Genomic DNA, 25,866 nt, shown 5'->3' with positions numbered 1-25,866 from the left:
TTTTCCTGGAATAGATTCATCTATGGTGTTTTTCTTGCCCATTTGAGCAGTAAGTTTATCAACTGATATAGAAATTGCATATGCTATTGAATCTTTAGACAATTATGGCTGTGATTGATTCAAATATCATAACATATGTTTTCATGTATGTTTTCATGTATTTATGATTATAATAACAGTTTATCTGAATTGCATGGTTTTATGAAACTTGGTTTTAAACTTCTCTTGGAATAAAAAAAATTGGTAAGTGTTAGATTTTATAGAAAATTACTAGGGTTGAACATATTGGACATTGTGTGTTTGACGATTTGTATATTTGTATGGCTTTTATATGTTTGATTATTAGACATGATAGATTTTGTTTAAGAGATACTATTAGCTACAGGTAGAGCTATTAGTTTAAAAATCTTCATATTGGGGGTGAATAACTTTTTGAAAAGTTTTTTCGGAGTTTAATGAAAAGTAAGTTTAACGAAATCGACTAATGGAATCGTGCGCGAACAATCACAACTATATACAAAAAGATAAATCTATGTTCAATAAGATTTAATCTAGAATTGAGAGATTCACGATACAAATCTTATATACAATCAAACTTTAATAAACCTTGAACAATGTACAAAACTTTTAGACAATTTCAAACCAAACCTATATGAAAAAAATTACTAAGCTATTAATTGAAAACACAATGCATGTCAAATTGAAGATGAATAGATTTTGCAATCAATTGATCTAAGCAAATTATTTGAAACCTAATTCAATGAATTAGATTATCTTTTAATGAAAAACAAATCAACACTAGCAATTATCCTAACAATTATTCAATTCATCACATGCAGTAGTAAAAAGTAAAGAGGATAGGGAAGAGAGATAACACCAATATTTTTATAGTAGTTCGCTCTTTCTCGTCCTCGCTAGAGCTACGTCTACTATTCTTGATGAAGTACGCCTTCACCAAGGTCATCCACTAAGTAACAAATGTTGATTACAATGTGTTTACAAGAGTTCCTTGAAATTAAACCTAATTCTTCAACCCCTATGCAAACACTCCCCCAAACTTCAAATAACCTTTGAATTTGGTGCTCCTTGAATCTTCGAATCCTTTAATACCTGTGCACCCCTTCGAACTCTTCACTCAAGCCTTCGATGCTACGTCCGGTAAGCGAATCCCTTTCCACTTCAAGAATGGTTAGAAAGACCCCCAAGTCCTTTGGAGGTGGAATGAGATTATTCACTTTACTTTAGAGCCTTGATTAAGCCCAACCAATCTCCTTGAAAGAACCAACTTACAATCCCTACTAGCACCCTAGCAAATCAATGTGACTCAAAGAACAAAGTGATTCTAAGAAAAAGTGTTTAATCTTGAAGAATTTATGTGCAATGAGTTTTTGAGACCTAGAGAGAATAGTTGCAAATGATTCAATGAATTGAGAGTTAAGAGGAGGAGACTATATATAGAGGAGAGTGATAAGACTGAATTTTCGCACAAAAACAACTGAGTGAATTAATTCATTTAATGAGTGAATCGATTCAAACCACATAAGACAAGGCTGGAAAAGAGGAGAATGTGATGAAGAATGATATGTGTCAAACATGATTTGAATCGACTCAAAATGCCCATAATGAGGTTTGATACGATTCATTTAAAACATGAATCGATCCAGACTAAGTCAGAGATTTTGATGAAATGATTCAGACATACATGATACGATTCATGAATGAATCGATTCAATATTCAGTGATACGATTCACATGAAGTCAGAGAGCAATATGCTGTGTTTCAAGAACCTGTGAATTGATTCAGCTAAAGAAGCACAAATTTACAAGGAATGAAGTGAATCACTTTGTTCATGAATGCTTGACTTGCTAGGGTGTTTTTATATATTCTAAGAAACTAAGCTAATCAACAAGCTAAAAGATAAAGTCATTTTGACAAAAACATCACCAAAACTATAGCTAGAGGCTTCAATCTACCACTTTTTGATGATGTCAAAAGAAGATATGTTGATTATTTTGACTTAGCTCCCCCTGAAACTTATATTATATAGTAACAAGATAAATATATATATATATATATATATATATATATATATATATATATATATATATATATATATGTTGGATATTTGTATGTTGGCATCACTTTTGCTAAAACAAATATTCATACATGATGTTGGATACGATGTTCCAACATGTTGGCATGGTTCAGTATGCCCTGTTTATATGCCTTGATTTACACGCGCTTTATCTATTTAAGGAATCCACGCCTTTCTGCTTGTTGGCCAAGACGCGTGCTTTTTGTCCAGAATCAGATGTGTTATTATTTCCTAAAGTAGTGACAATATTTTTGGAAACTTTGGATGTGTTTGGATTGTTCCTAAAGATGTTCCAATAATTTAGGAAACAATCTGTTTGTTACTGATTTGTGTGAAGTTGATCAATGGATGGATCAGCATTGTTTTTCTGAAGCCCAACAAGATTATTTATCCCGTACTGCTTCAGTATTTATACAAGGATGCAAGACCTAATTATTCATTCAAGCCATCATGTCAAGAATAGAGTTTTAGGGTTTTGAGTCACTGTGTTATTTATGAGCCTTTTCTTGTGTCACCTTGATGCATGACCATGTCTGTGTTTTATTGAGTTGTAATTGTCTATACTACTCTTAAGCTTTGAAGCACAGAGGTAGTTTGTGTTTGAAGGTAACTTCATCATCGTGTTTTTTAATCACCGAATCACATGGTGTGTGATTGAGTTGAAGTGAGATGGAATCTCAGATATAGGAGTTCCTAGGTTGATGTCAGTACAGGTAGGTCCTAGGTCTTCAGTTGTAAACTTGGAGTTTGCTGAGAACATAGAATAAGGACTACACTAGTGGATTTCCTTCTTGACTTGGTAGCTCCCAAAGTATGTGTGTTTGTCACCGAATTGGGTTAACAATTCATCTATGCCATTTACTTTCTTGTCTTTTACGTATTTTTGTTTGTTATTGTTAACACAATGTTTAAACATTAAAGTCAACATTCATCTGTTATTTTGGGTGTTGGAACATCACATAGAACATCTGAAATCTAAGGTGCCAGAATTTCAATTGGCATTAAAGCAGGTACCCTGCCTGTTTTAGGGTGAGTTCCAGGGAAGATACCTTCTGGAATAATGGACAAGGAAGGAGGATTTGTGAATAGACCACCTCTATTGGATGGTTCCAACTATGACTATTGGAAATCTTGCATTAGTGATTTCCTTAAATCAATAGATAGTAAGACCTGGAAGGAAGTTCTGAAGGGTTGAGAACATCATGCTGTGCTTGACAAAAATGGAAACAAGACAGCTGATCTGAAACCAGAAGAAGAGTGGTCCAAGGAATAAGATGAATTAGCTATTGGAAACTCCAAGGCATTGAACGCTTTATTCCATGGAGTGGACAAGAACATCTTCAGACTGATCAAGCAATGCATTGTGGCTAAGGATGCTTGGGAAATTCTCAAAACTACACACAAATGTACATCTAAAGTGAAAATGTCAAAGCTTCAACTTCTTACTAACAAGTTTGAAAATCTAAAAATGATGGAGGATGAGAACATACAGGATTTCCACATGAATGTCCTTGACATTGCTAACTCCTTTGACTCACTTGGGGAAAAAATGTCTGATGAAAAGCTCGTGAGAAAGATTCTCAGATCTCTACCTAAGAGATTTGATATGAAGGTGACAGCGATTGAAGAAGCCCAAGACATTAGCAACATGAAGGTGGATGAACTAATTGGGTCACTTCAAACCTTTGAATTAGCTATCAATGATAGATGTGAAAAGAAGAAGAAAAACATAGCCTTTGCTTCCAACAATGATGAGGAAGATGTTCAATGTGATATGGAGACTAATGAAAGTATTTTAGATGCACTTGTGCGTCTTGGTAGAGAATTTAACAAAGTGTTGGAGATGATTGACATAAAGTCGAGGCCATATGTCAAGAACATCTTGTTTGACATTAGCAAAAACATTGACATAGATTGGTTAGCTAATATAGATCCTGTTGTTAAGAAAAATGGGACTCTTATAGTCTGTATCGATTTTAGAGACTTAAACCAAGCTACTCCTAAGGATGAGTATCCTATGTCAGTGGCAGAAATGCTTGTCGATTCGACATCAGGTTTTGAATATCTAAGTATGCTAGATGGTTATTCTGGCTATAATCAAATTTATATTGGTGAAGAAGACGTATCATAGACTGTTTTTAGATGTCCAGGGGCTTTAGGTTGTAATGAATGAATAATGATGCCTTTTGGATTAAAAAATGTTGGTTCTTGTTTAATGAACAACATATTTCGTTCCCTGTTAAGAAAGTATGTGCTGGTTTTCTTTGATGACATACTTATTTACAGTAAGAGTTGGGAATCCCACCTAAGTCATTTGGAGGAAGTGTTAAGCCTACTGTCTACCCATCAGCTAGTGGCCAATAAAAAGAAGTGTCATTTCGCTCAACAAACTGTGGAGTACTTGGGCCACTTGATTTCAGAGGGAGGAGTAGTTGTAGATCCTGGCAAAGTGTCCAGCGTTCTTCAATGGCCACAACCTAAGAATGCCAAAGGAGTTAAAGGGTTTTTGGGGCTCACAGGGTATTATAGAAAATTCATAAAAGACTATGGAAAGATTGCTAGACCGTTAACTGAACTCACCAAGAAAGATAACTTCAAATGGGGAGAGGAAGCACAACAGTCTTTTGAAGCTTTGAAGCAGAAGATCACTACAACACCTGTCTTGGCTTTACCCAATTTTTCAAAGGATTTTCTGATTGAGTGTGATGCTTCTGGAGGAGGAGTATGAGCTATATTAATGCAAGGTAAAAAACCAATAGCTTATTTTAGCAAGGCGTGAGAAAAACACTGATCAGGGGGGTTGAATTGTGTTTTTAAAAATTCTTCGTTTCTCCTAAACTGAACACACTGATCAGAAGCTAAGTGAGACAGCTTCTGAAGTGATAATCAGAATCTGAATGAAGCGGATAAAAACAGAGAGAGAGAGAGAGAGAGAGAGAGAGAGAGAGAGAGAGAGAAGAAGAAAGACACAAAGCAATTATACAGGTTCCTTCGACAAATCGGAAGTAGTCATGTCCCCCTTGCACTTCCAAGGAGAGTTCACTAAAATGTAATATCTGATTACAATTGCTCAAGCACATAGCAAGAGACTTCCTTTGCTCAAGCACACTTTGCAAGAGTCTTCATATGCTCAAGAACACAATAAAGAGACTTCTATGCTCAAGCACAACTGCAAGAGACTTCTAAACAAACAAGATTACAAAGAAAAATGTTTGAAGTTGAACACTTGATATACAATCAGAGGTGCTCACAATACAAATCAGATAAGACTCTAAGACTTAAGAATTTCTAGAATAAGACTTTGAGAACAGAAATTCTAAGTGAATGCAGAACAATTTCAGCAGAGGTTTGGCACTTGTAAAAATGTTGAGAGTCTTTCGTTCAGCATTACCAAATCTCTAAGTCTTCACTCCTTTATATAGAGGTGTGAAAGAGACGTTGTGAAATTGTCAGCACATCAAAAGAGTCGTTGTTGAAGTTTGATCAATCACCAATGATCTTTTGCCTGATTTGGTTGTTGTCCTATGAAGAACCAATTTGAAATCCATTCCCATTGTGAAGGAACATCTTTGAAGGCATAGCTGTTATTCTGGAGCTGTTTTCTTGTCTTGTAGCGTGGACACAAAACAGAGTAGTGGAGAAGGTGGTTGTATAGTTCGTACAAAGTACAATGTCAACGCACTTTGAAGATAAGATTCCAATGCCTTCAAATCTTCACCAAAATGACTGTTACAACGTTCCACTAGTCTTCTACATTTCTTTCGAATCCAATAGACAACTTTTGAAGTGTTAATTCTTGAATCTTCAGCTTGTGGTGATTATCAGCTTTTGATGAGCTTTAGCTTCTGATGAAGTTGCTTCTGAACTACTTGCTTCTGATGAACTTCAGCTTCTGATGACTTTCAGCTTCTGATGACGTCATCATTCTTCAGGAGCACTTTTGGTCTTCAGGAGCACTTCTCTTCAGATGCTTTAAAGCTTCCTTTCCTTGATTCCATAGCTCTCATTTGTTCTTCAGAACCTTTAAGTGATGTAAATTTTTAACTATGGTCATATACACTTGAACAAATATTAGCTAGTCCAATTGTCAATTTTTAATACCTTGTTATCATCAAAACTCTCAAAGGTTTATTGTTAAACACATTTTGTTCCAACAATCTCCCCCTTTTTGATGATGACAAACAATAGTATTTAAAACGTGAACAATTGTTGTTAATCTAATTAACAAGTTGACTTTGGGGTTCTGAGTTTTGTAAGCTCAGAGTTTGAGGTTTGTAAGCTCTAACTCCCCCTGAGTCTGATAGTCTTTAAGGTGAGGTTTGTAAGCTCCCCCTAAGTTCTATCCAAGTTAATTAAATTCTTTTAACGCACTATAATATTTCAAAATGGAAAGAAGTATATTAGAGATAAGAAGAATGGTTCACTTAATTTTATTTGAAATTTAATACTCCTTCTTACATTCATAGCTTATACCTCTCAGGTAAAAAAAATGATAGAAGTTTTTCAAAATAATTTTCAAATATCATTAATGGGGCTCAGAGCCTTTAAATACTATCACATATACTCCCCCTTTTGTCATTAGCAAAGAGAAAATGTGCACTAAAGACAAAACAATAGTGAGAAAAACGCAAACAGGAAGAGAGTATAGACTATAATAAAACAATCAGAGCAAAAAGTATTAGAGCAAAACAATAATATAGATCAAAGCAAATATAGAACAAGACAGAAGCATAACATTCAGAAGCAAAACAGTTCAGATTCTATAAACATTAAGAAGCATAAAACACAACAACAACAAAATAAACACTAAGGTGTGCATCTATTGGTTAGGTTGTTGCATCATTGCTTTCATGAGAGCAATTTCTTCAGACTGTTTCTTCAGTAGCTTTGCTTGTTGCTTCACAAAATCTTCAAGTGCTTGCTGCCTCTGAAGAAGAGAATCTTCCTTAACCTTTGATTCTGTCAGTTTCTTCTTCAGCATCTTGAACACCTTTTCTTCTCTCGATATATACTCTGATTCTGAATAGAAGGGCTCATTAGCTAAGCAAAGAACTGGACCTCTAGCTGGCTCAAATTGTTGCAGATTCATCAGCAGTCTTCTTACAGTAGCAGCTTGAGTCCTGATACATTTCTTGCTTATAGTATCTATTAACTCAGAGGCTCTGTTATTCAAAGATGCCCATTTGGCCTCATAGTCAAGAGAAAGAGTGGGAACTCTTCTCAGTTGCATTAGAGTATGCATGTCAGAGCTAAGCTTGAGCAGCTCAATGTCAACGTAGTCAGATTCCAAGATGTCTAAGGGTGGTTGATCTAGAATTTCAAGGTCAGATGAGGTTGATGGTTTGTCAGAAACACTAAGTGTTTGAATCTGATTGGGAGATAAGGGTTGAGTTTGTTCAGTTTCTAGGGTGGTTAGTTGTTGGGTAGGTAGTTCATTTTCTGAGGCTTGAATGAAATTTGTTTGCTCAGGTGCAGTAAGTTCAGAAGCATCTAGGTCAGAAGTGGTTTGTTTAAGAACAGTAGGTTCAGAAACAATTTGGCTAGAGCTTGTTGAGGGGGCCATTTGTGGGTTAATTTGTGTGTTTGGTGGTTGTTGTTGTGGTGATGAAGTCTTTTGTGGTTCAGGTGCTTGTTGTTGGGGGTTTTCTAAAACAACTTTCTCAGAAGCAACTGCTTTAGAAGCTGTTTCAGAGGCTTTCTCTGTGTTTGGGTTAACTTCATCAGGGACAATCATGTTAAGAGGTTGGATGACTTGTGGTTGAAGAGGATGATATAGTGGTAATCTTTCACAGATTTGGTTTCTTCTCTCAGACATTTCACCTATCTTTTGATAAATCAAATGACCAATAGGTTCATAAGGGCTTGTCCGAGAGGGCTTTTTGTTGATCTTGGTTGATGTTGATTGGCTTTTTGTAAGTTTTGGGAAACGTTTTCCTAGAGGTATATCATCATCAGAATCATCAGATGATGATGATGATGATATGGATGAAGATGAGGATGAGGATGGGGAATCTGATGATATATTGACAACTTCTTCTGGCTTGGCATTAGAATCCTTCTGAACAGAACCGCTTGCTATCAACAATAAGTTCTCTGCTTCTGAGGTCACTTGGTGTTAAAGATCCTCAGTAGCTTGAATAGCTTCTGTAGCAGCAGCAGCAACTTCTTTACTGACAAAGCTAGATGCAGGAACTTCAATCTCTTTTGATAGCTTCAAGGCCTTCTGAAGAGCCTGAGCAGCAGCTTCTTCCTCCCTTTTCTTCTTCAGTTCCCTTGTTACCAGATCAGTTGAGGCTTCCACACCTTCTACTTCCTCAACCACATAGGGAGTTTCCTCTATTATCCTTACTGCAGGCTTCCTCTTCTTCTTAGGCACTGGAGGTTGACAGGGCCGCAAGTGTACGGCTATGTCGGTTTTAGTATAAAAAGTATCGTATCCACAGAGACCAATTTAACAAGTATCGTAGTTCGCTGTTACTGTGTTTATCTAAGGCGATAGCAAAATATTTTGGAATTTGCGCGAAAAAATTAGGTTTTAATTAATTATTAGACGAGTAGAGACCAAAACGACGGTTTCCGTCGACTTCCGTCACTCAAGTAAATTGTTGCGCTAATTAATTGGTAACGAGAGAATTAAAACTTCTTGTAGAATTTATCGAACAAGAGACAACGTTTGCTTTCGCAACACGTTGTCGGAATTTTTAGACGCGTAACCACCTACTTTCGTAGCGTATAATTACAGGCCTAAAAAATTCCTTTTTCTTATTTTAATAAACTCTTAATTAAAAGAAAAGAAATGCTTTCGCTTTAACCTCTTCGATTAAAAACTTGATAATTTTCTAAGTCAGATATCGTTTTAGCTCTTTCGATGCGTAAACGATATCTCGGTATCTCTACTTTCGTAGTAGATTTTTAATAGTTACAAAGCAGAATTTTTCAAAACAATTTATTTAAATTCTCGTTACACTGAAATAAGCGCGTAATTTACATGAGTTCCGTCGGTACGACGGAACCTCGTTTTGGACTCAAATGAAACTACTCACACATAGTCATATTAAACATACAACGTGTTAATTTATTCATACTAAAAGCAAATAATTTATACCTGTTAAAATCTGGCCACTTTAATTGAGTATAAATTCCCTCGAACAATTCGCCGTAGACTGCTGTGTAAGGAACTGTACTGCAAAACTTAAACAAACACCGGCATGATAATAAAAACAAGAATATGACCAGACATGGCAAACAAGCAGCACCGGTTAAAAGAACACAATCAGCTACAATAACCGAATTCAATAACAATGGAATTATGGAACAAGGAAGTAAGTAGCTAATTAATAATATCACTATAGTAAAACATCACAACAACTGGACATAAATAAGTAAAAGGCAATGAATTGACACGGCAATGAAAACTAAATCAAAAAGCTAAGGGATCAAAAGCAATGTGTCTTACGGCACCAACAATAGCACATGAATAATAGGGATTAAAGTAGCTAGAAATCAAACAACGATGAATAATAGTAAAGAGACTCAATGGAAATTGGATGGATACAAATAAGAATGAAAGGAACAGAAGCAAATAAATAAATAAGAACAGGATGCAGAAATTGCAAACAGAAACTTTCAGGGACCAAATTGCACGAAAATATAAAGATGAATCTGAAATTTATTTCTTCATAAAGTGGTTCGAAAATCTCATACAATTCTGCAGGAACGGTTTTTGTTTGGATCGGAATTGAATTACGGTGAGAAATCACAACTTAAGCTAAAAGCAAAAATAAACTCTACTCTGAAAACGTAAAACTAAAAGCTCAAAACTGGATGCTAAAACGTGACCCCCCTTCTTCTCATCAGCTGAGCCTCTTTTATATCCTCCAATCTGCAACTGGATTCCTCATACTTGTGCCCAAAGATGTGGGAATGGATTGGGATAAAATCTCAATTTTTTAGGAAGCTTTTGTTGCTGAACGTGACCATTCTGTCTTGCTGATCTCAATTGGGTGTGACATCAGCATGATGTCATTGGCAATGGTAATGGGTTGACCGTACTAGCTTAAGTTGCTCTTTTCACCTCCTTCTTGATTCTTTTACTTTTAACACCCTCGTTACCTGAAACATAACAAAATACTAGCCAGAAGACATGCAAAACACAAGAAACGACCCTAAAATAAATAAAAATTAAACTATTTAAATAGTGTGTCTTGCGTGTTATCAAACTCCCCCACACTTGAACCATTGCTTGTCCTCAAGCAAAAAGCAAGGGATAACAACAAAATAATTCAGAAAAACAGAATGAACTAAAAATCAATTGCAATTTTATTTTTCAAGGCTTAATTCTCAGGATGCACTTATCACAACCTAAACACTTTTCAAGGATCACATCAACCCTACAACAGTTTCAAGTGAGTGTGTGTGTGTGTGTGAAGTCCAGCTTTTTATTGCGCCTGTGTAAGAGGTATTATGAGGAAAACAGGTTCTAACTTCAACAGTAAATCAACCGAGAAAAGTCCTTTCTTCATTTCATATAAGAGAGATGGGAATTTAGTTAGAATTAAATTAACAATTTAAGCACAAGGGGCTGCAGATGATTAGGGGCTATCTATCCTCATAGGAAGTCTTTATGGAGAGGGTGTCCTTTCCCCCTAGATTCAAAATCACCCTAAGTAGTGCTACAAATTTTTTATCATCTCCGCGTAGGAAGTCTTTTTGGAGAGGGTGTCCTTTCCCCCTAGCTTTGATGAATTTATTTCCTCTTTTGAGGGATTTGGAACTTAAGTTCAATTAGGGAGTCACCACCACATTTAGGAAGTCAGAGAGGGAATGTCCTTTCCTCCACATGTTGGTGCCATTCTCCCTCCCCATTTTAGTTTAACAATTTATAACAATAAAGCACATTATTTCCCACACAAACTTATACTACTTTTACTCTGAAGACTTTTAAGGGTCTAAGTTACCATTAAAGTTAGAACGTGCTCCTTAAAATACCTACTCATACACTTACTCAAAGACTGCAACTTTGTGCTTTTCTCAAAAAGAGAATTTTCACATTGAAACATGATATGAGTTTAGTGAAACTTAAAAAGGGAAAGGGTGTTTACATGCATAAAGTCATCATCGAACTCAGCCTTAAATTTATTTATTTATTTATTTTATTTTTATTTTTTTTTGAAATTTTATTGGTTCATAAAACGGGAGAATTAGACAACAAAGCAAAAACTACACATTTTATTGACTCGATAATTAAGACTTATACTGTTAAGGTGGGAAATTCCTCCCCCACACTTAAAACTGACATTGACCTCAATGAAAATAAATAAAAATAAAAATAAAAGAAAAGGAAAGACACTACCTAGCGGATCAATCGTCGTCTGGGTCATCTGGGGGGCATCCCATGATGCTGGATCATCCATATATCCTTGCAAATTTTTCTTTCTTGCCTTTTGGACATGCCACCTATCCTTGCCAACTCTGACTGATCTTTTTATTTCTTAAAAAAAAATAAACATAAAAATAAAGTCAATAAATAAAAACTGTGGGTTGCCTCCCACACAACGCTTCATTTAACGTCGGTAGCTCGACGCCTTACTCAGCTTTCAGGGGGGTTCCAACCTATAATTTGGGAGTAACTTTGAGGAGTACTCTTTAACGCACCCATCTATGGTATCAACAAGGCAGCATGAATCGTTAATTGATGGTTTGTTCATGAATTTGAATAAGAGGAACTCGATCTTTTCATCTCCAACCTCGAAGGTTATTTTTCCCTTCTTGACATCTATAATAGCTCCAGCAGTGGCTAAAAAGGGTCTTCCTAGGAGGATAGGGATGTGAGAGTCTTCACTTATGTCCATCACCACAAAGTCAGTGGGAATGTACAGCTGACCAATTCTTAGAGGAACATCCTCCAATATTCCAACTGGGTATTTTATGGATCGGTCAGCTAGTTGTAGGGACATTTTTGTTGGTTTCAACTCTCCTAGATTGAGCCTCTTGTAGATAGACAGAGGCATGAGACTCACACTAGCACCTAAATCACAGAGAGCTTTATCAATGACGTAGTGTCCAATAACACAAGGAATCGAAAAACTCCCTGGATCTTTCAATTTAGGTGGCATCTTGTTCTGAATGATAGCGCTACACTCCTCAGTGAGTGCTACAGTATCATCGACATCAACCTTCCTCTTATTTGTCAGAATTTCTTTTAAGAATTTCGCATAAGAGGGCATTTGAATAATAGTCTCAATGAAAGGGATGTTAACATGGAGCTTTTTCAAGAGCTCAACAAACTTTTTAAATTGTCCCTCACTCTTTGATTTAGCTAGTCTTTGAGGGAATGGGATTGGAGGTTTGTAAGGAGGTGGAGGTACATAGGGTTTCTCTTTTTCTTCCTCAACTCCCGCCTTTTCCTTTGAGGTTTGTTCACTCTCAATAGGCGCATACTCTTTCTCAGTGCCTTCCCTCTCACTAGGATTCCCTACCTCTTTTCCTCTATGCAAGGTAACAACATTCAGCTCCCCTTTCGGGTTTGGTTGAGGTTGTGTAGGGAAAGTTCCTGATGGTGCAGCTGCAGTTGCTTGCTGTTGGGCCACTTGTGCAATTTGTGTTTCCAACATTTTGTTATGGGTGGCCAATATATCAATTTTAGATGCAAGCTGCTTAATCATTTCATTCGTGTGAATGTTTTGATTCAGGAACTCCTTGTTCTGTTGGGACTGTGCCATGACAAAATTTTCCATCATTAGTTCTAGGTTAGACTTTATAGGAGCAACAGGGGCTCCTCTTTGACCTTGGAAACCAGGGGGTGCAATGGGTGCAGGATTTTGCGCATAGGTGGGATTGTTATTTTTATATGGGAAATTAGGGTTTCTTTGCCCATATGGGTTCCCTTGCGCGTAGTTTGCCTGGTCTGTATCGACTAACAGATGACACTCAGTAGGATTGTGTCCAGGTGTCCCACAAATCTCACAGTTAGGGGCCACAACAGCCACGGGGGCAGGTGCAGTGATGGTTAGACTATCTATCTTTTTATATAGCGCATCAACTTTAGCGCTCTGATGATCAAAACTGCTAACCTCGTACATCCCTGCCTTGGGCTGGTCCTTTTCGGCTAAAGCGCGTTCGCTCCCCCATTGGTAATGGTTTTGGGCCATATCCTCGATTAGGCCCCAAGCCTCAGCAAACGGCTTGTTCATTAGAGCTCCTCCCGCAGCGGCATCGATAGTCATCCTTGTGTTATACAGGAGACCATTGTAAAAGGTATGGATGATCAGCCACCTTTCCAACCCATGATGCGGGCAAGCTCTCAATAGATCCTTGTATCTCTCCCAAGCTTCAAAGAGCGACTCTCCGTCTTTCTGCCTAAAGCAAGTAATTAGGTTCCTCAATTGTGCCGTTTTGCTCGGCGGGAAATACCTAGCGAGGAACGCCTTTTTTAATTCATTCCATGTCGTTATGGAATTTGACGGCAGGGAATTAAGCCATGCGCTGGCTCTGTCCCTGAGGGAGAAAGGGAATAAACGTAAACGAATGGCTTCAGGGTCGACACCATTCACTTTCAACGTCTCAGCGAACCGCACGAAGGTAGCGAGGTGCAAGTTCGGGTCCTCCGTTGGGTTTCCGGAGAACTGATTTTGCTGAATTATCTGCACTAAGGAGGGTTTGAGCTCGAAGTTATTCGCCGCAATAGCAGGGCGGACAATGCTCGTATGAGGCTCCTCCTCAGAGGGCACAGCGAAATCCTTCAGTGGCCGGTTATCGTTGTTGTTGTCGCCCATTTCTGATTGAGTCTCAGACTGCGACGGGGTATCGATGAACAATCGGCGCCTAGCTCGAAAGTAGCGCTCAATTTCGTCAACGTAGCTGACTAGATTTCCAGCACTTCGGGTTTTTCGCATGCAATTTTTTTTTTTTTTTTAAATAAAATAAAAGGCCTTAGTCTAAACGATGTAACAACAGAGTTGCGATATTGCCAAAAATTGGTCCCCGGCAACGGCGCCAAAAACTTGACAGGGCCGCAAGTGTACGGCTATGTCGGTTTTAGTATAAAAAGTATCGTATCCACAGAGACCAATTTAACAAGTATCGTAGTTCGCTGTTACTGTGTTTATCTAAGGCGATAGCAAAATATTTTGGAATTTGCGCGAAAAAATTAGGTTTTAATTAATTATTAGACGAGTAGAGACCAAAACGACGGTTTCCGTCGACTTCCGTCACTCAAGTAAATTGTTGCGCTAATTAATTGGTAACGAGAGAATTAAAACTTCTTGTAGAATTTATCGAACAAGAGACAACGTTTGCTTTCGCAACACGTTGTCGGAATTTTTAGACGCGTAACCACCTACTTTCGTAGCGTATAATTACAGGCCTAAAAAATTCCTTTTTCTTATTTTAATAAACTCTTAATTAAAAGAAAAGAAATGCTTTCGCTTTAACCTCTTCGATTAAAAACTTGATAATTTTCTAAGTCAGATATCGTTTTAGCTCTTTCGATGCGTAAACGATATCTCGGTATCTCTACTTTCGTAGTAGATTTTTAATAGTTACAAAGCAGAATTTTTCAAAACAATTTATTTAAATTCTCGTTACACTGAAATAAGCGGGTAATTTACATGAGTTCCGTCGGTACGACGGAACCTCGTTTTGGACTCAAATGAAACTACTCACACATAGTCATATTAAACATACAACGTGTTAATTTATTCATACTAAAAGCAAATAATTTATACCTGTTAAAATCTGGCCACTTTAATTGAGTATAAATTCCCTCGAACAATTCGCCGTAGACTGCTGTGTAAGGAACTGTACTGCAAAACTTAAACAAACACCGGCATGATAATAAAAACAAGAATATGACCAGACATGGCAAACAAGCAGCACCGGTTAAAAGAACACAATCAGCTACAATAACCGAATTCAATAACAATGGAATTATGGAACAAGGAAGTAAGTAGCTAATTAATAATATCACTATAGTAAAACATCACAACAACTGGACATAAATAAGTAAAAGGCAATGAATTGACACGGCAATGAAAACTAAATCAAAAAGCTAAGGGATCAAAAGCAATGTGTCTTACGGCACCAACAATAGCACATGAATAATAGGGATTAAAGTAGCTAGAAATCAAACAACGATGAATAATAGTAAAGAGACTCAATGGAAATTGGATGGATACAAATAAGAATGAAAGGAACAGAAGCAAATAAATAAATAAGAACAGGATGCAGAAATTGCAAACAGAAACTTTCAGGGACCAAATTGCACGAAAATATAAAGATGAATCTGAAATTTATTTCTTCATAAAGTGGTTCGAAAATCTCATACAATTCTGCAGGAACGGTTTTTGTTTGGATCGGAATTGAATTACGGTGAGAAATCACAACTTAAGCTAAAAGCAAAAATAAACTCTACTCTGAAAACGTAAAACTAAAAGCTCAAAACTGGATGCTAAAACGTGACCCCCCTTCTTCTCATCAGCTGAGCCTCTTTTATATCCTCCAATCTGCAACTGGATTCCTCATACTTGTGCCCAAAGATGTGGGAATGGATTGGGATAAAATCTCAATTTTTTAGGAAGCTTTTGTTGCTGAACGTGACCATTCTGTCTTGCTGATCTCAATTGGGTGTGACATCAGCATGATGTCATTGGCAATGGTAATGGGTTGACCGTACTAGCTTAAGTTGCTCTTTTCACCTCCTTCTTGATTCTTTTACTTTTAACACCCTCGTTACCTGAAACATAACAAAATACTAGCCAGAAGACATGCAAAACACAAGAAACGACCCTAAAATAAATAAAAATTAAACTATTTAAATAGTGTGTCTTGCGTGTTATCAGAGGTTGTTCAGGAGCTGTTACAGTTTTAGAAGCAACAACTTTACCACTTCTGGTCTTCCTCTTCAGGACCACATTAGTGTCCAAATCCTGAACTTCTTCCTCAATCGATGGTAATCCAGAACCACCAATTTTCAGCTTGTTAGAAGCTATATTCTTCTTTGACTTCCTGGAAGGTTTCTCTACTTCCAGACACTCTTCTTCTGACACTTCCTTTCTCTTCCTCTTTCTGCTTCTTTCAACAGGTAGCTTACTTCCTGGCATCTCTTCAGGAACTTTCCCTAAACCAATATACTCACCAGTTGTTGAAAAATGATCACTAAGAAGTGCCATTTGAACTGCGAGAGAGTCCTTCTTACAGATTAGGGAGAAATCAGCATTCAGTTGTGAGACTACCATGGATTCACTGATATCTGACTTCAGAGGTGTGAACTCCTGAATCAGGTTCATGCTCTTCAAGGTTCCTCCATTGATCACCTTGCCAACCACTGTATCCAGCACTGTATCAGTGTAGAACCTTGTTGCATTGAGTGCTGCAATTATTCCTCCTTGATGAAAGATTTCAGAAAGCAATCTTCCATAGGGTACCCAGAATCTGTTCTTGTTCTGACTCTTCCAAAGCTGATTCTCCATGTATTTGAAGATATACTTAGCAGGTTGATTTTCTCCCTTTTGATAAGATGGTGAATGAAAACTTTATGAGCCAATGAAGGTTGTTCATTCCCACTACCCTTTGGTAGCAAGTTCTCATACTGGATTTTCAGAAGTATCTTTTTCACCATATCTAAGTCAGCATACTTCTTTGGTTCTATTGAGTTGAAGAGAGTCATGTTGACAGAGTCATTCCATAAACCTTCTCTAGAACTTGAAATCTCTATCCTAGAATACTTTCCAGACGCTTCTACACCAATCACTGAAGCAATCACCTCTTGAGTGATTTTTATGGGAACTCCCATCACCATTGATCTGATTTCAGTTCCATTGAAGGGTTCCAGCATCATTTCTTCTCTTGTTTTCCCAGCAAGTTCTGGATAGCGTAGAACCAAATCCTTTTCTTCTGCATCTGCTGCTTTTCTGTCAAAAATAGATGCTCTTACCCAGAAATGCCTTACCAAGGCTTTGTACGTAGGACCATTCAGAATCCTAAAGTACTCCTGCCAGCCTTGAGTATTATAAAATCCCTTGATATTACAACCGTGATGCAGAAAAGATGAGAAATCAATTGGATTTTCAACTTGTACGACCAATTGATATTCTTTAAGCTCCATAGTTGACCCAGCCATCAGATAAGCAGCCCTTTCTGGTTGATTCTGATGTTGTTGCATGTTGGATGTAGATTCTGATAGTACTTGTTGCGAGCTTGATGATGCCATTGATGAAGATGATGATGATGATGATGATGATGATTTTGGGTTCTAGGGTTGAGAATTGTGCTTACTTCGCAAGAACAGGTTTGAAAACAAAGTGTTTGTTGTGATGTGAGTAGTGTGTGAATTGACAAAGTGTTAAGAGTAAAAACGTTTGCAATTCAAAAGAGACAAACAAACATAGCATTAATGACATTGGCGGCGCGTGAAAGTACTTTCAAAGCTTTTAAATCATCATTGCCCTTTTAAGTTATACACCAATACAGGTAAGCAACGTCAGAAGTTCTCAGAGTAACTGCCAAGTTAGTGGGCCAGTGCTGCTTAAAAAGTAACTTCCAGCGTTTCCACTAACTCTACTATTCAGAAGCACAAAATCCAGCTTCTGGACTTCAGATGCTGACGTCATCATCAGAAGCACATTTTCCTCAGAACCTTAATAAAGAGCTTCTGATGGACCATGGCTTCTGAACTGACCTCAGAACCTAAAATCCTATTTAGGAGCAAGCACGCTTTTAATCAGACACAAAATGCATGTTCAAATTTTTCTTTATAAAATCAAATCTTTCAACAGTTAAAGGCTTAGTAAATATATCAGCACATTGATTCTCAGTATCAATGAATTGTATATCTAAAATTCCTTTTTGAACATAATCTCTGATAAAATGGTGTTTGATTTCAATATGCTTAGCTCTTGAATGGAAAATTGGATTTTTGGACAAATAAATAGCAGCAGTATTATCACAATAAATGGGAATACTGTTAGCAATAATCTGATAATCTTCCAACTGATGTTTCATCCAAAGTAGTTGTGTACAACAACTTGCAGCTGAAATGTATTCTGCTTCTACTGTAGACATAGCAATAGTTGTTTGTCTTTTGCTAGCCCAGGATATAAGATTATCACCCAGAAATTGACAATTGCCACTGGTTGACTTTCTTTCAATCCTATCACCAGCATAATCAGCATCACAGAATCCAATTAGCTTATAATCTAAGGATTTCTTATAAAAGAGTCCAAGATTAGTTGTTCCTTTCAAATACCTAAAGATTCTCTTGACAGCAGTCAAATGAGATTCTCTAAGATCTGATTGGAATCTTGCACACAAGCATACACTGAATAAAATATTTGGCCTAGATGCAGTGAGGTATAACAAAGAACCAATCATACCTCTGTACAGCTTCTGATCTACTTTTGCTCCTTCATCTTCTTTGCTTAAGGTGCATGTAGGATGCATTGGAGTGTTCATCACTTTACAATCTTCAAGCTTGAACTTCTTCAGAAGCTCCTTTGTGTATTTGGATTGATGAACATAGACTCCATCCTTGCATTGATTGATTTGAATGTCCAGGAAGAACTTCAACTCTCCCATCATGCTCATTTCAAATTCATCCTGCATTAACTTAGAAAATTCCTTGCAAAGAGATGCATTAGTAGAACCAAATATTATATCATCAACATATATTTGCACAACAAGAATATCTTTCCTAAGCGTCCTTCTGAAGAGTGTTGTGTCAACCTGTCCTCTTTTAAAATCATTTTTTATTAAGAAATTACTTAGTTTATCATACCAAGCTCTGGGAGCTTGTTTCAAGCCATATAGTGATTTCTTCAGTTTAAAAACATGATCAGGTACTTAAGATCCTCAAAACCAGGAGGTTGTTTGACATACACTTCTTCTTCAATGACACCATTAAGAAATGCACTCTTGACATCCATTTGATATAATATTATGCCATGATTAACTGCATAGGAAAGAAGTAACTTGATTGCTTCCAATCTTGCAACTGGAGCAAATGTTTCAGTATAATCAATGCCTTCTTGTTGACTGTAACCTTGCGCAACAAGTCTTGCTTTGTTTCTAGTTACTTCTCCTTGCTCATTCAACTTGTTTCTGAATACGCATTTTGTTCCACTAATGTTCTTGTGCTGAGTTTTGGGTACCAGATCCCACACATCATTTCTTTGAAATTGATTTAACTCTTCTTGCATAGCTAAGATCCATCCATCATCTGAAAGTGCTTCATCAACTGTTGTAGGTTCAATCATTGATATCAGGCCAATCATTGTATCTTCTTGTCTGAAGTATGATCTTGTTCTTCTAGGACTATCTTTGTTTCCAATGATTAGCTCCTCAGGATGTGAAGACTTGTGCTTGAAAGTGTTTCTAGGAGGATCTGCTTGATGTGAGCCATCTTGTGCTTCATCAGAAGCAGCTTCATCTTGAGCTTCTGACTTGGATTCAGCTTATGGTCTATCTTCAGATTCAGCTATCTGATCAGGTTCTGGAGTATCTTCAGGAACCTGTATCTCTGCAAAACTTTCGTCTTGCTCTGGAGTTTTACTCCCAGGCTCTTTGTCATCAAATTTAACATGCATAGATTCTTCAATACAGAGTGTCTCTGAATTATACACTATGTATGCCTTTGATCTTTCAGAGTAACCTAAAAAGATTCCTCTTTGGGCCTTGGCATCAAATTTCTTTAGGTAGAGCTTGTTATCCAGAATGTAACATGTACATCCAAATTTATGAAAGTAAGAGATATTGGGTCTTCTTCCTTTAAAGAGTTCATATGTTGTTTTCTCCAAAATAGGTCTGATATAGATCCTGTTCTGGACATAACATGTTGTATTCACTGCTTCTGCCCAAAAATGCTTTGCTAAATTGTTTTCATGGATCATGGTTCTGGCCATTTCTTGTAAAGTTCTATTCTTTCTTTCTACAACCCCATTTTGTTGTGGAGTTATAGGAGAAGAGAATTCATGGACAATTCCATGTTTTTCACAAAAAGCTTCAAATGGCTCATTTTCAAACTCTCCACCATGATCACTTCTGATTTTCAAAATCTTTGTTTCTTTTTCAGACTGAATTTGAGTGCAGAAACTACTGAATACATCACAAGCAACATCTTTACTGTTCAGGAATTTTACCCAAGTCCATCTGTTGTAATAATCAACAATAACCAATCCATGTCTACTTCCATATAAGGATGCAGTGCTAACTGGTCCAAATAAATCAATATGAAGTAATTCTAGGGGCCTGGAGGTTGAAACAATGTCTGTTGTTTTAAAAGATGATTTCACAGTCTTCCCTTTCTGGCATGCACCACAAAGTGCATCTGAATGATAGTCAATGTCTGGAAGGCCTTTGACAAGTTGTAACTTACTAAGCTTAGAGATTAATCTCCAGTTAGCATGTCCTAACCTTCTGTGCCACATCCATTTCTTATCATTCATTGACAGAAGGAAAATGACCTTCTGATCAACCAGTTCAGAAAAGTTGATTTTGTAGACATTTTCCACTTTCTTTCCCTTGAACACAATGGATTTGTCTTCTTTGTTGATTACAGTACAGTTGGCTTTTTCAAACAAAACATCATAACCATTGTCACAAAATTGACTAATGCTCAACAGGTTATGCTCAAGACCATCTACCAACCATACATTATTAATTGAGGTAGAGGAATTACCAATAGTTCCTGTACCAATCATCTTTCCAGACTGGCTGCCTCCAAATTTCACACTTCCTCCTTCTTTCATTGTAAGGTTGAGGAACATTGACTTCTCTCCTGTCATGTATCTTGAGCAACCGCTGTCTAGGTACCATGATCTTTGTTTCACCTTTGCTCTTAGACATACCTGCAACATTGACATTTTCAGATTTAGGTACCCATTGTCTTATGGGTCCTCTCAGGTTAGTACTAGAAGTTTTACTCTTCACTTCTTGTACCTTGTGCTGTGTGTTGGGTTGCTTCTGATTAACCATCACCTTAGGTTTAACAACCTTTGGTCTTGGTACTTCAGGAGCAGTAACTGTCTTCTTCTGAGACTTAGACTTCAGAACCTCATATTTTGGTTTCACCAGACTCTGAGGAACAGGTTCTGATCTCTTTAGAATCACTACTACAAAATACCCCCTTTAATAGCACTCATTTTAGCGTTTAATAGCGCTTATGAAGCGCTAAGAAAGCCCCCGCTATTAAAGGTCAGAATCCTATAATACCGCTTTCTAAGCGCTATTAAATAGCAACGTTTCAATAGCGCTTTCAAAAAGCGCTAATAAAGCCTCATTTTTGTGCTATTTTTAACTAATGTTTCTTAGCGTTTTACGGAAAAGCGCTATTACATAGCAACGTTTCAATAGCGCTTTCAGAAAAGCGCTAATATAGCCTTATTTTTTGTGCTATTTTTAACTGATGTTTCTTAGCGTTTTACACAAAGCGCTAATAAAAGTCCCTATTTTTATTTTATTTAATTAAATGAAATCTACAGCCAAAAGCATTATAAAAAAATCCTAATCAGACAATACAACAAGATACTGATTAGAAAGACTAGTAATCCATTAATCCATTGATAGAAATAAACACTAGTAATTTGTTGATCAGAAACTTAATTACAAATGTCATAAATATTAATCAATCCTAAATGACATCTAATGTACACTTGCATAAAAATGGAAAGTTCGTGCACAATACATATATATATGAAAAGCAGCCACAACCACAAAAAAAACACCAAACATTGAGAGGACTCGTGACAAGCGATCCAAATTACTCAATAGATCTACCTCGAGCATATTCTCCTGTGTCGTATGGAATGAAAAATTAATCAAGTATCATTCTATTTCTAGCATAGCCAACATTTTAAAATAACTAAAAGGATACTAAAGTGCATATAGAATCCACTAAAAGAATCTCAGTTGACAGACAATACAATACAATACAATACAATACAATACATCCAGACATTATGTAATTCATTGTTTGTCTATTAACCTGTGAAACTATCCAGTTCCAATACAAAAATTCCAACAACCTAATCTTGTGAAATCTAACTTAATTTTTAACATTCAGGCATAACAACTATTTCAAATTACATTAAAAACGAAAATGATGAAAAAGAAAAAGAAACACACTTATATAGTTGGCTATGAAGGAACATGGAACAAGTATATAAAATCAAAGAGACATAAGGCCATTAGGCCTAGTGGTGATAAATTTCAAAGAATTCGGACATGTGATGTTTTATAGTAATATAGGCAGCTAGCACATGTGTTTTATCTAACATAGAAAAATAGCAAGTCCCACATCGGAAGGTTATCTAACATTGTGAGGTAAGTAATTATATAAATACGGACAACACATTCTGCCTCTAACACACCTGTTCACTACCAAGTGTACTGCAGTACGTTAAATTGGTGGGCCAGATAAATTAGTCTAAATTTTTACATTGTTTGTTGGTGATTGTACGGTTCTCCGGTACACACTTTTCAGTGAAATTCATGTGTGAATTATCACGTACCAATATGAAAACGAATTGCGATTCGGTTAGAAAGAGAATTAAGAATGTATACCTTTAAAAATATATTCACCAAAAGCGCGATTGAGCGGTAGGGTGGGATAAGTTGAACATCAACCAGTGAACCGATACAAGGTGATCTTTTTTGTGACCAATTCGTTGCTCTGTAAATGATGAAACAATACACATTATTCCCCTATAACAACAAGTAACATACACTCAAATATGGGACAAAAAGAAGAATGCAAATGGAAAAATATATAAGCTTGAGTATCAATCAATGGTAACAAACATGAAAGCACACAAATGAAATGCATTCCTGAAAACCGGTATCCAGTGCCACATTTAGTGTTATTAAACTTATTAGAAATAATTCAAGCACTGCACTTATCGGAAATAAAAACAAAGCTCACAAATATAGCATTTAAGATCCTCAAAATCGAAGCACTTATCGTGGGGTCATCCTCACGGATAGTGTCCGTTCCAACTGGCGGGAACCTTTTGTATCCTAATTGGCGAGGATAGCAAAAGCCACGGTCAAAACATATTTTAAAAATTATAAATTGAACTGATTCTTGATAACTGATATAATCCTCAACTCCACTACTAACGAGGAGTTAGAGAGTCATAACTTAATTGATATGTCTTTACTGTATGCATGTCTAATGCAATGTCTGTACTATTTTCCATAACATATCTGATAATTCTATGCATATATCTAATATGCTCTTAACTATTCTGATTGTTCTAGATTCGACTATCTAAATCGAAGCTTTGTAATACAATACCCATTTTCTTTGTTAGAGTCTACCTGAATCATAACAATATACATATATGTATTCAATATAACTCTCTTGACATGTATGAGATATTGGTTGTGTCCATGTTAATATACATTCAAAAGACTTTATTAGTGTTGAAGGTGAGATTGGGGAAAGTTATATAAAAAAAACTAATTAAAAATCATTTGTAGTGGTCTGGAATGGAACTTTTGAGTTTTAGAGGTGTGGTAATAGTTGGTTCAACATTCCTGCACCACCACTTGAAGGTAATCAACATTTTTCTACAGCTAAACACTATTTTTTTATCAGCCAAGCTTATAGCAAAACAGTCCCCACCACCAATCAATTCAATAAGTCACGTCTCTTAAATTGGTAAACTAACATAAACACAATCAATCACACATATCATGGGGAAAATCATATATCTAGCATACAATAATTCTAAGTTAAATTTTCTTACTTTTCACACAAAACGACCCCAAGGTGGGTTCTAAACTATAAGGAACTCACCTTGATAACTTGAATTCTCAAAAACAACTTATGCTCAGCTTAAAGCTTGCGCAAATTCTTATATCTTCTGCGCTATGTTGTTCCGCGCCCAACCTTTATGTCCAGCTCTTTCAAGCATTCAAGAACCTCCATAAAATTAGGGTAACTTAGTTAGGCGATATTCCTGCCCTGAACTTCTCATGTGCCATCTCGAATAGCTCTCGTACATCAAAACCCGCAGGGTCCACACCTGAAATTTCCAGCATCAGTACCCTCAACTTCAAACGCATTTTCTGAGCTTATTATCGATCGGTTCTATATAAAATTTATATCTAGATCGAAGGGAATTGCGTTAGGATTCTGAAAATTCAACAACCGTGCAAAACAGAATTACAGGACGAAAGTTATGACCTAATTACCACCTGTATACCCATACGAATTTCTACTCAAATTCCACAAAGCTCAAGTACAATCACTTTTAGTAATAATAACCCATTATATTCGATAGTCCAATTTCATCACTAAATTCCAAACATTAATTCCAGTTTCTTTTGTATAAAATTGAAGCTTAAATTGATAAAGTCACCTTATCATTTGCAAATAACCCACTGATTGTTGAACACGAGTTCCCCAATTCTTCAAATTCTATTCCAATCTTTCTTGTCCTCTACCAAAACTTCAATCCAAACTCTTAGAGATCCAAACACGTACTAACTGAACATCCAAATCCCACATACACAGTCCATAGTAATTAAATTAGAGAACTAAAATTTGGAAAATAAAAATGTTAAGGGTTCGGTTAAGTGAGAGGGGAAAGAATTTTCTTCTTACCTTGGTCTACAATTCCAAGTTTTGTCATTCACTCTTGACTTCAACCCAACATGTACAACCCATAATAAGTGATGAGCTAAACATGTATAAAGTTTTAAAGCTTAAAGCAACAAAATTCCAGAACTGATGTAGGTGGTGGTGTGGCTCAGTTTTGGAAGGAAAGGGGAGATTCAAACTTGTTTTACAGCTGAAATGACATGAGGATCACGATGGTTTCATTGCATATTAATTTTGAGTAAGTGAAAGTCAAGAAGGATGATATTGATTGTTGGGGTTTGAGAGGCGTGTGGTACAACAGAGAAAGGAGGGGAAAGATGCTTCTGCAAGAGAGAGAAAGAGAGGATAAGAATGAAATAGAAAAGGGAAGCTTGGCTATTTAAATAATCCTTGTGTAATCTTATCCGCCTTTTTTTTTCTTTTTTTCATAAAGCCAAACAATAGCGTTTGTAAAAACGCTATCTAAGCCCCCTCCAACTATAGCGTTTTCTGAAAAGCGCTATTAGTGTGAACCAAAATAATAGCGTTTGCAGAAGAACGCTATCTAGTCCAAATTTTAACAAGCTTTTCTTAGCGCTTTCTGAAAAGTGCTATAACAGGTCTATGGGTTGCATTTTTAATAGCATTTATCCAGAAGCGCTATTGAAATTGTGCTATTAAAAGCCAAAATTGTGGTAGTGAATCCTGATCTTTGAAGTCTTGGAATCAGAGTTAATCATAGCCTTTGGCTTGGAGTTCTTTGGCTTTGAAGTAATCTTATCCTTAGAGCTAGAAGCTTCAGGTTCTGATTGAACAACAGTTTCCAACTCAGCACCTTCAGGTACAAAGAAGGTTTTCAATCCTTCCTTGATGCATTCACAACATGCTTTGAGACTGATTTCATTAGGTTTCCCTCCTGAAAAACCAATCCCTTTGCCATTGTTTCTGTAAATGCTGTAAATCATTTAAGCAACTTTGCTTCTGTCAATGCCAGACATGATAAAATCTTCAAGAGCAATTTCATGGTTGCTTAAAGGCTTCTCATTACACTTTTCTTGTAGCTTCTGACACAAGAACCTGAGCTTATCTTCATAAGTTCTACAAATGAAGTCAAAGCCTCTAAGTCCTTCTTTAGAAGCTTTCAGATCCAATAGAGTTGATTCTTGTTGTTTCATTAAATCAACATATTTTTCT

At 36.6% G+C, this 25,866-nt stretch overlaps 2 protein-coding genes, 1 long non-coding RNA gene and 1 other non-coding gene across 4 annotated transcripts; 1 reads left to right on the top strand and 3 right to left on the bottom strand.

The window, feature by feature from the left end:
- Positions 1-9,747: 9,747 nt before the first annotated feature.
- On the bottom strand, positions 9,748-15,930 carry LOC146929254 (uncharacterized). The gene has a single exon (XM_085701249.1). The coding sequence runs from the start codon at positions 13,988-13,990 to the stop codon at positions 11,693-11,695; it is 2,298 nt and encodes a 765-aa protein (XP_085557375.1). The 5' UTR covers positions 13,991-15,930; the 3' UTR covers positions 9,748-11,692.
- Positions 13,377-13,482, top strand: LOC146929255 (small nucleolar RNA R71). Its single transcript, XR_015009180.1, has one exon. It is a non-coding gene; the product is annotated as a small nucleolar RNA R71 (small nucleolar RNA).
- On the bottom strand, positions 15,773-17,304 carry LOC146929253 (uncharacterized). Its single transcript, XM_085707263.1, has 3 exons — positions 16,711-17,304; positions 15,925-16,600; positions 15,773-15,828 (listed from the first exon to the last, which is right to left on the bottom strand). The coding sequence occupies exons 1-3, from the start codon at positions 17,302-17,304 to the stop codon at positions 15,773-15,775; spliced, it is 1,326 nt and encodes a 441-aa protein (XP_085563389.1).
- A 4,311-nt stretch (positions 17,305-21,615) lies between these two features.
- Positions 21,616-25,046, bottom strand: LOC146929252 (uncharacterized). The gene is made up of 5 exons (XR_015005984.1): positions 24,697-25,046; positions 24,452-24,579; positions 23,887-24,115; positions 22,650-22,758; positions 21,616-21,878 (listed from the first exon to the last, which is right to left on the bottom strand). It is a non-coding gene; the product is annotated as an uncharacterized LOC146929252 (long non-coding RNA).
- Between the last annotated feature and the right edge of the window lie 820 nt (positions 25,047-25,866).

Source organism: Medicago sativa, chromosome 4 (genome assembly GCF_051527215.1).
Source record: "Medicago sativa cultivar Bolivia chromosome 4, Bolivia_mono, whole genome shotgun sequence".
Taxonomy (NCBI): Eukaryota; Viridiplantae; Streptophyta; class Magnoliopsida; order Fabales; family Fabaceae; genus Medicago; species Medicago sativa.
This window is presented reverse-complemented; position numbering and strand designations above follow the sequence as displayed.

What these genes read in the sequence shown, in the direction of transcription:
- LOC146929254 (XM_085701249.1), bottom strand. Translation starts at nt 13,990, where the DNA reads ATGCGAAAAACCCGAAGTGCTGGAAATCTAGTCAGCTACGTTGACGAA.
- LOC146929253 (XM_085707263.1), bottom strand. Translation starts at nt 17,304, where the DNA reads ATGGCATCATCAAGCTCGCAACAAGTACTATCAGAATCTACATCCAAC. An exon ending in AGTATGCTGACTTAGATATG is followed by an intron (nt 16,601 to 16,710) that starts GTGAAAAAGATA and finishes TCTTATCAAAAG; the next exon opens with GGAGAAAATCAACCTGCTAA. An exon ending in TGAACAACCTCTGATAACAC is followed by an intron (nt 15,829 to 15,924) that starts GCAAGACACACT and finishes GTTATGTTTCAG; the next exon opens with GTAACGAGGGTGTTAAAAGT.